The 10017-nt window shown below is 60.0% G+C and overlaps 1 protein-coding gene across 4 annotated transcripts in view; it reads left to right on the forward strand.

Moving 5' to 3' along the window:
* Positions 1 to 9234, forward strand: part of ZNF512B (zinc finger protein 512B) — a 35261-nt gene extending 26027 nt beyond the window's left edge. For all 4 annotated transcript variants that reach the window (XM_063350164.1, XM_063350166.1, XM_063350167.1 and 1 more), the window contains 4 exons: positions 676 to 777; positions 1805 to 1867; positions 4171 to 4269; positions 4611 to 9234. In XM_063350164.1, the coding sequence (XP_063206234.1) occupies positions 676 to 777; positions 1805 to 1867; positions 4171 to 4269; positions 4611 to 4904 (558 nt within the window). In that variant the 3' untranslated portion in view covers positions 4905 to 9234. The remainder of the gene's footprint in view (positions 1 to 675; positions 778 to 1804; positions 1868 to 4170; positions 4270 to 4610) is intronic.
* The last annotated feature ends 783 nt before the right edge of the window (positions 9235 to 10017 follow it).

Consider the following 10017-nt stretch of genomic DNA (forward strand, 5'->3'; position numbering starts at 1 on the left):
GCCGCAGCCGTGTTTGCTTGTGCTGAACATGCAGAAATGGAGTTGGGAAGGCCGGTCCGCTATGCTAAACCTCAAAGTCGCTAATAAAGTGGTAATTAAAAGCACTTGGGAAGAGCAGCCCTGCCAGAAGGAGAGGCAGAGACACAAGAGCCTTTCATTGTTTAACGGGTTGTGCCCATTCATCGGTGGAAGGCAGCCACGGAGGCTCTTGGCGTCCGTCCCCTCTGCCCAGCGTGCAGGGTTGTTTATTCTCCGGGTTATGAAACGCGGCAGAAGGGCCACGCCAACACGATGCACCAAAAACCCCGGGTCCGGGCCTGGCCCCGCGATGGGGAATGGACCCGGGATTGGGAACAGGAGCCTCCCTTCTCCCATGTGCCAGGGCCACATGGAGGTGGCTGCAGCACCGGGGGCTCCAGCCATGCTCCTCGCCCACAGCCACCCCCCAGCCCGGCTGCCGCCTTGCCGGTGGCACAGCAGCGGGCAGAGCCACCCCCCTGCTATGTGGTGCCCAGGGGGGAGAGATGACATCTCCGGGGAAAGTCTCCCAACTAGTTTTCAGCTCCGATTCACTTTTCCTGGGGGGGGGGAACGAGCCCCATGTGAAGAGCGGGGACTCCACCAAGGACCGGACTGGTGTGTGCCGCTCTGCTAATCGTCTTCTATTGTTTGCAGCTCAATTACACTCGACCGGGGCTTCCAAAGCTCAATCCGAGGCTGCTGGAAAACTGGAAGAACGAAGTGAAGGAGAAGGGCCGCATCAACTGTCCCAACAATGTAAGGACTGTATCTATTCTTTTCCGGGCCGGCCGGTCTCAGTCTGCAGGAGGAAGGGGGGGTTTTGGGGGCAGAAACCCACCAAAGCCAGGTTCTTGTTGGGCCCCAGATGAAGCTGGCAGCGATGCTCGGACCCTTGTTTCACCTCCTCTCCCTCGGGTTGCTGCCGCGCCTGGTTGAAGCGTGTCCCACCTTTGGAACCCTCCTGGTGTGCTGGAGCTACCAGGCTTGGGGACCGGGCCACCTTCTCCCCAGGTGCCCTTGGGCTGACGGTTCAGCATTGTCCTGTTTGGACTCTGGAGCTGCCTTTGGGAAGCTCCCGAGGTGCGGACGGGACGAAGGCTGCACGGTCTGTGCTTGAGAGCCTTTTTATGCTGAGAACCTGCTTTTCCCAGAGTAAAGCCGGGGCTGGTTTTGAGCCATTCTTTTTAAAGCCCTGGGACAGGCAAAGACCTCAGCGACATGGTGCGTGCGCTTCATCTTGCTGTGAAACGCAGCCTTGGCCTGAGCTCACAGGGAGGTGAACTCCACCCTCGTGCTGGGGCCGTTGATTTATCATCTGAAACAAAGCCTTGCTAATGGGAGTTTTGAACGGGGCTGTTACCGCAAGGCCGGGGGAGACGCGCTGGCTAATTAATGTCATACACAGGCACTTTGAAAAGACATTGCTCAGAAACTGGTCATGCTGCTGCCCGGGTGATTTCTCTTCTCCGTTAAGCGTCTGCTGTGGCTCCAAGAACTCCTGTAGCCCAGCAGGACCTCCCGACTCCTCGCAAATGTACGTTTTCCACAGAGACATTTAGGGGAGACATTTTTCAGCCTGTTGCAGAGGGATGTGGCCACATGACTCCCATCAGCACTAATAGGAAACGTGTGACCAGAGCCCTCCGCGTCTCGCAGAGCATTAACCTCACGCTGCTTAGCCTGGACCGGTGGCCTTGACACAGCAGGCTGCTGGCCCCGGCACGGAGGAAGGCAGGGAGACGGGAGGGAGTCATGGCAAACCCTGCTTTGTTTCTTCCCACAGTGCTGTGAAGCCATTTACTCCAGCGTCTCGGGGCTGAAAGCTCACCTGGCCAACTGCAACAAGGTAGGTCCCTGCTTTTACCGTCTTGGCTTGAAGGTGGAGTTGAGTTTTGGTTTTCTCTCCCCTCTGGCTCGTTCGGAAGCAACAGACCAAGGGACAACAGCACGGGTTAAAGAATCATGACCGCTGGGAGGGCTGGCGAAGCAATGCCGCTGCCCATCGAGTTGTCACAGCTCAGCCCACCCATTGTCACACCATCCCGGTCCAGCCACTCGCCCTCAGCACCGTCCTCCTGGGCAGGATCAAACCCGTAGCCAAAGGCGGAGAGGCTGGAGCTGAGCAGACGTGATGGAGGCGCTTTAGCCACGGCCCCAGCCTTGGAGGAGAGGTCCTGCAACACAAATGTCTCACCCAAGGGCCCAGACCTCCGACATACCGAGTGCCTCGGAGATGGGGCAGTGGGAGCGAGCCCGCCAGCCTCGCATCCTCCCGCCTCGGTGTCCCCGTCCCCCAGCTTGGTTCTTGCAGCCCCCCGAGTCGTTCATGAGCCCTCGGCTACCCAGTGCGGCCAGCACCTCGCAGGCAGCCACACATCGGCCGCAGCAGCTCAGAGCCAGGGAGCAGGGCGTCGGAAGCTGAAGGTTTCCCAAGGCCGGTGGGAATCGGGGAGTCTTTCTCCCTTGATTTGGGCAGCCCTGCAGCCCCTCTGGAAGGCCAGCAGCTTCCCCAGCTGGAGGGAGGCTGGTGCGGTGCCTGTCGGGGATGGAGCTGAGGCTGGGGGAGCCGGATGCTCCGTGCAGAGACCAGTGCCCGCTCGCTCGACAGAGCAGCAACGCTGCCGGCTGCAGTGAGCTCCGGTGGCCTGCAGCCGCCACGGGGGAGGGGTCGGGAGCTCAGCGTAGGTCCCTCAAATTGGAACTGAGTAAGAGCTGGTAAAGCTTTATACCCTGAAACGTTTCCAGCTGCAGCTTCCATTGAATGGAGCTTCCAGGAGGCAGCTCCAATACCCCGTGGTTATTAAAAACACGAATTCCCGCGCTCCTCCAACACTAGCTGGAACATCAACCCCTAATGAGATCATTTAGAAAATGGGCTGCAGAGATCCGGCAGAAGAAGCGCTATTTAGGCAGGATAAAAGTGCAAACACAGGAGACCAGGGCAGTTCCTTTGCTAGCCTGCAGCGCGGTCTCTGAGAGAAAATGGAGCCGTTTTCTGGCTGGTACCATGCACAGAAAGCAGCCAGGCATTTGCAGGAGCGTTTTCTTCAACAGCAGAGCTGCACCCTCGAGGTCCAGCGAGTCCGGCATAGCCGGGGCCACGTGCTTGGGGTTGAGTTTACTGCTTCGTGTCCCCCAGGCACTGCTGTCAGCAGGACTCTTGCCCTCCCAGGGGATTTAGTTTTGCCATGGATACGTGTGCCACCAAATCTGGTGTAACTTGCGCAGCCCCTCCTGAGCTGGCCTGCGATCTCCGCTGTAAAATCCTGCAGAACTGCTTGAAACGCATCCAGCCTCATCGAGAGCGGAGGGTGCTGCCAGGCAGCGCCCCGGCCTCGGCGGGGATTGATGCGCTGAGGGGAATTTTTGCGTGAGTATTTCTGAAACCAGCCAGCAGCGGGGCTGGGCCTGCCCGCGTCCTGCCTGTCCCTGCAATGAAAGACCTGTCTAACTCCAGATTTACAGCACGGAGCCAGCTACGGAGAAATTCCCAGGGAGCATATACATTGCCTGGAGGGGCCCATCCATAAACCCCTCGTCAATAGAGAGCACATTATCTCCCCTGTGCCTTGAACTGCGCCAGAGCCGGGAGATCAGTCATCCCCACAAGGGCTCTAATGACAGAAATCCAGCAGTCGCTGTGTCTCTTTGACAGCGTAAAAGGAAAATTAGGTGAGTCTGTTGGACATAAATTAGGTGGCGGTTCAGCCCCAGGAGATCACAAATCTGCTGACAGCGAGGAAATGGGGCGATCAGCCCCGTCAGCCTCCCACGCGCCCGGGGACACACACGGTGTCAGTAGCAACGTAACAACCGGTGGTGGGGATGCACAGGCAGCAAAACCTGCCGCTCGCTGCCCTCTGAGCTCACAGGACCTGGCGCTTTGATGCCTGGCACCGGTGCCACGACAGCCGGCTGCACGACCAGCACGGGCCGAAAATCAGAGCAGAAGATGCGGTTGTGAGCTCCTGGCCTGGGACCGAGGGCCGGCGGAGATCTGGTGGTTTAGAAATCAGTATTTATTTTCTGTTGCTTCGAAGTTCAAGCATCGACCTCCCTTCAGTGTGGGGGGAGCAGGGCAGGGGGAGCCACCCCCCCAGGGCATTTTCGGCTCTGCCTGGGGCTGCAGGATGATGCTTTGTCTTGCAGGGGGACCACTCGGTGGGCAAGTACCGCTGCCTCCTGTGCCAGAAGGAGTTCAGCTCCGAAAGCGGGGTCAAGTACCACATCATCAAGGCTCACTCGGAGGTAAGGAAACGGCTGGGGATGGTCCAGGCTGGTCCCCGCTCCAACACGCCCGTTCTCACACTGTCCCGCTCCATCCATCCCTGTCTGCCAAGAGCAGAGCACAGCAGCTCCCAGCAGCATCAGCAACGCTGTGACAGTCTAGGGGACACCTCCCTGTCCCCCTTCTGGTCCCTGACACCCTTGGGCTGGTTGAAGCTGCTCAGTGCCGGCCAGCTTATCCTTGGGGAGGCGATGCCGGTGGGACGTGGGGTGGTCCAGGCTTGGGCAGACGAGGCATGGGCTGTGCGTGCCGGTGGCCAGCCCCAGGATGGTCACTAACCCCTGTGTCACCCCATGGACAGAACTGGTTCCGAACCTCCGCAGAGGCCAGCCGGAAAAAGAAAAGCAGGGAACAGCTTTCTTCTAGCAAAGAGGAGAAAAAGAAAAGCACAAGCGGGAAGAAAAGGGGGAGGAAACCCAAGGAGAGGCCTCCAGAACCGTCCCCGAAGGGCAGAGAGAGCGTGGCAGCAAAGACTAATCACAAGAAAACGCTCGAGCACTGGGAAAGCTCCCGAGGCAGCCCCGACAGGGACGAGCGCGTCCCCAAGCCCCCGAGCCAGCGGAAGGGGGGAGCCAGCAAGATGCCCGAGAAATGAGCAGCTCAGAGACTCGTCTCCGAGGATTCGTTTACAGCCCAGGGTAACAGGGTGGGGGTCTCTCCCAGTTTTCTGTGCCCCCCGTCCCACCTCCCCCCCCCCCCCACCCTCCACTCACCCCCTTTTTACAAAAAAGAAAAGAAAAAAAAAAGAAAAAAAAAAAGAGACAGAAAATACCAATTAACCACTTTAAACAAGTCACGGACCTTGTTTCACACTGGAAAACAAACAGGATCAAGCAAGCTGGACCGTTCTGCACCCCCTGCCCATGTACATACCCCCCTGCCCAGGACCCTGCCGCCGTCCCCCCTGCCCTGCCCGGGACTTCCCTTCTTACTCCCTGCGCCAAACTGGTGACGCTTGAGCGAAAGAAAAGTGCAATAGCAGCGGGGCCCCCTCGGACGGCGTCTCTCTGCGGCTGCCTGCTGGGGTGGGGGGACTGCCTGCCGCCGTGCTGCCTGCTCCCTGCCTGTCCGGCAGCCCCCGGCGGGCTCCAGCCTCCCGCTGCGGGCAGCGCCCGCATCCCTGCACCCAGGGTGATGTTTCCAAAGATGTTTGACCCGTGCAAGCAGCCGGGGACAGTAGGGTCTGGCAGTGGACGCCGTGGGGGTCCTGGTCGCGCTTTCCCTGCAGCCTTGGGGCGAGAGGGAACGTCCTTCAGCAGGGACGGGCTCCGTGGTGCTTGTGGCCGGCGCGGTGCCGGGGTTTGTCTGGGCAGCGCAAGGTGGGCAGAGGAAGGAGCAGGGAGCGTGGCACGGAGCTGGCAGAGCATCATCCTGAGGTGGCAGGGGTGGCTGCAGCTGCCGGAGGGGGTGCAGGAGCTGTCAGCACCCCTGGAAGTCAATGGGAGAGGAGAAGGATGCTGTAGGACGGGTCAGGTTGGAAGGTTGAACCGAAAGTTGCGGGAATGCTGTGAGCGCCGTGGAGCATTGTGGTGAGAGCGTGGTGGGGGGGTGCAACGGGGGGAAGCTGCGCCCCGGTGCTCGAGGTGTCTGCAAATGTAGCTGGACACGGAGCCCTACAGCGGCGATGGCAGCCAGCCGGCACGAGGGGGTCCAGCTGGTGGAAAGGGCGATTCAAGGGTCCCCATCGCGTCCCATCCCAACGGTGCTGATTGCCCAGGAAGGAGGAGTGGGGTTTTCAGTCTCCCAGCTGCGCCTGCGGGAGGTGTGTAATGGTGACAGGGGGGCAGCATCAAGTGACAATCATGGATCCTGCTTTCGGGCACATTGCACTCGCCTCGTCCCTCCGGGCTGGGACCCGCCGCGGGGTGAGTCTCGGCTCCCCCCAGATGCATCCAAGCCCCCAGCCATCTTCCTCGGGGACAGGAGTCCCTGCACGGCGGGCTGTCCCTCGCTTCTTCTCTTTCCCCGGGCTTTTCTTTGCGTCTGTACTAATACCGTCGTAACACCTCGCTCCGGCCTGGGGGGAACCATCCCCGGACCGGGATGTGTCTGTCTCCAGACAAAAACCAGGCTACCTCGGTCCTTGGGAAACGGGCACGTTTTCTCTCGGTAACAGAACAGAAAACCTTAATTTGATTTTTTTTTCCCCCCTGTGCAGAGCCGGGCAGGTGGCGTCGGGAGGAGGAGAGCTTCTGCTTTTACTTTAATCAATTAAAACCTCAACCCTCGGTTTCCTTCACTGCTCTTCACCACCCGCTGGAGGCTCAGTATCATTTCCCTGCTCCAAGGAGCTGCTTAGTAATAATTAACGTCTTTCTCCACTGGCAGGTCATTAGGGCCACGGAGGCAGGGAGGAGATGGCGGTGTCTGAAGCCGGGGCGGCTTCTCGGAGGAGCCAGTGCTCCTGCTCCGTCCATGGCTGCCGGCAGCTGGATGCCACCATCCCCATCAGCCGGTGGCTCAGCCCGGGGCTGGGCACCTGCCCGCGGGCGAGGGAACCCGCCTGAGCGCTGCTGGTCGCGCCAGGCTTCGAAGCAATTAGTGAGAAAGCTTAATTAGCCTGTTTGCCACTTGCGTTTCATCCAATCTTTGTTTTGATGGTGTCGCTGGTACAAATCCTGCCTCCCTGGGGAAGGGAGGAGAACTTCGGGAACTGTAGGACCTGCGCTCTCGGAGCCGTCTCGGTGTTTGTCATGACGGGGACGTGGGGACACCGTCCTGGGCCATGGCGTTTTGCCGTGCTGGACCCGAGGGACGGCGCCGGCTGCTGCAGAGCCCCGTAGCGGCTCACCAAAGCAATAACCACTGGAGGGGTGGTGGGGAGGGACCCTGCACCCGGGGAGGGTGCTCGGGCCATGCTCGGCGGGTGTCGGCAGCGGCAGGGAGGGAAGAACGGGCAGAGCTGGGGACACGGTGCAGAGTTCGGCACCGAAATCTCTGCCAAGGGGTGGAGGGAGCCGCTGGATCCCGAAATCCCGTCCCACCGCAGGGGAATGCCCCCAGCAGAGCTCCGTGCCCTGGCCCGGGGAGCGGGCACCCGCGTCACCCCGGCCGCTGGTTTGGACCTTCACCTTCTGATCCCCACCGCCTCCCGTTGGGGATAGCACAGGGCTCAAGTCTCATTAACATGCAATTAATTGGCTTCTCATTAATGAAATTAACAGGCAGCACTGTGCTCCCATGCGACTGGGAGCTGCTCGAGGTGGGGGAGCCCTGGGGAAGGGCCAGCTTGGGGGGGTCGTTGTGGGGTCCAGCTGGAAACCCGTCCCCCTGCTTCATTAACGGAGTGTCTCCAAACGAGCGGACTGGGAGCGAGGGGCTGGAGCGGGGACAGCCGCAGTGGCCTCGCGGGGGTGGCACCATCCCAGAGGGGACCCCGGGGACGGTCTGGGGTCTCGGTGCAGGCGATGGGCTCAGGGCGGTGGGGACAGCGATCCCGGTGCTGGGGCTGTCCCCGTCACCCTCGGAGCTGGGAGACGCTCCTGTGACGGCAGCACCACGCTCAAATGGAAATTTTTATGAGAAAGTGAAATCTTCAGGGTTTTCATTTTTTCCCCTTAAGAGGTGTTTTTCCCCCAGTAGTCATCACTCAAGAGGAATATGTTCTCCCACCGTCGCCTTCTCCATGAGACTTCCTTTACTCTCCAGCTTGTCCAGGGAAGGCTCTGGAGCGATACCGGGAATGTGGGCAGCTGCCAGCCCTGCGGCACACAACGGCGGTGCCAGCGCGGGTTGTCCCCGTTGGGTTGTCCCCGTTGGGTTGTGCCCATCCAGGTGCTCCTGGCGAGGCAGCGGCCGACGGGAGAAACCCCTCTGAGCCCAGAGGGGCGGCCGAGAGGGGCTGCGGGGGGAGGTGGGGACGAGCGCGTCCTCTCCCCTTCCATCCCATCACGCGCGGGGGTTCGGGGACCCTCAGGTGTGACAGCGCGGGACCCCCCCGGGCCTGGCGCTGGCACCAGGGACTGAGCCATAGGGTCGTCCCCTCCGGCAGCGGGGAGTAACCTACAGTTAATGTAAAGCCCCACGAAGGGGGTGCTGGGGAGCAGCGTTACCCCCCCAGTCCCCACCTGCTGCCCGGGGGGTCACTCGTGGTAAGTCATTGGGGGTGTGGGGGGGCTCAGAGCATGGGGGCTGTGTGGCAGCTCTACAGCTGCAGCCCCGTGTGTCCCCGGGTGGCACCTGCCTCTGCAGCACCCTGGGGACCGTGACGCCAAGGTCCCACACCCCCCCACACCTCCACCGCTGCAGAGACCCACCGTCCCCCCCACACCCCCCCAAGGAAAGGGCTAAACCTCGGGACGGGGAGCACTGCGACCCCACGGGAAACCTCGCAGAGCCATCCCCGAAAGCTTCGATGGCAGAAACCCTCCCTGCCACCCCCATGCTCTGGCGAGGGAGGGCTGTGGCACCGTCACCCCCCGGGACGCGGGGAGGCCGCGGTGGAGCTGCCCCGGCCCGCGGCATCGCTCGCACCCAGGAACGTTGGGAGCGTTTTGTTCTTTTCTTTCTCTCCTGGTGACACCCATCCCACGGCATATCCGAATGTTTCTCGTCGATGCCAGTTATTAGTGCATAAGTGTATTTTGGGGAAAAAAAGAAAATGGAAAAAAAAAAAAAAATTTAAAAAAAAAAAAGAATTTTCAATTTATCACTTGTAACCATATATATAAATATATAAATATATATATTAAAAAGTGTTTATTTGCAAAAAATAAAATTGTTTTAACAGTAAACTATCTTATAATAAACTCCCGATTTGTGACGATCTGTTCCTTTTGTTAATCATTGCAAAATCCTCAGTTGGAGAGTACTGTAACAGCAGCTCTTAACAGCCGCGCCGCCGAGCACCGCGGAGGGTAACTCGATGTACTGTATGTATTAAAAACAGCTGTATCGAATAAATGTTTATTGATTTTTTATTATTACTATTATCCTCGTTATTTCGCAGTTCGGTGGGAGGGTTTGACGCGGGATCGGCCGGGTTTGTCCTTTGTGGGCCGGTGGGGGCCGAGGGAACCCCCCCCCTCCCCGGGATGGCGGGGATGGAGCACGCGGTCTTCATCCCGGTGGTGCCCCCAAAATTGGGATGGGGAGTTTGGGGGGCGGGGGGGCGAGGATCAGTGATGCTCCCCACACCGACGCTCGGCACAGCCAGGAATCCCCAGTGCCAGGAGAATCCCGGTGCCCACAGCCCAATGCCCGGCCGCCCCCGCTCCCACAGCACAAATCCCTCCAAATCTGCCCCAATCTGCCCTCCCGCTCCCAGCACCCAGCGTCTCCCAGTGTCTCCCAGCATCTTCCAGCATCTCCCAGTGTCCCCCAACGTCTCCCAGTGTCTTCCAGCATCTCCCAGCATCTCCCGGCATCCCCCAGTGTCTCCCAGTGTCTCCCAGCATCCCACAGCGTCTCCCAGTGTCTCCCAGCATCTTCCAGTGTCTCCCAGCATCTCCCAGCGTCTCCCAGCATCCCCCAGTGTCTCCCAGCATCTCCAGCATCTCCCAGTGTCTCCCAGTGTCTTCCAGCATCCCCCAGCGTCTCCCAGTGTCTTCCAGCATCTCCCGGCATCCCCCAGTGTCTCCGAGCATCTTCCAGTGTCTCCCAGCGTCTCCCAGTGTCTCCCAGCATCTCCCAGCATCTCGCAGCATCTTCCAGCATCTCCCAGCGTCTCCCAGCATCTTCCAGCGTCCCCCAGCGTCCCCCAGTGTCTT

This window comes from Chroicocephalus ridibundus, chromosome 12, assembly GCF_963924245.1.
Source record: "Chroicocephalus ridibundus chromosome 12, bChrRid1.1, whole genome shotgun sequence".
Lineage (NCBI taxonomy): Eukaryota > Metazoa > Chordata > Aves > Charadriiformes > Laridae > Chroicocephalus > Chroicocephalus ridibundus.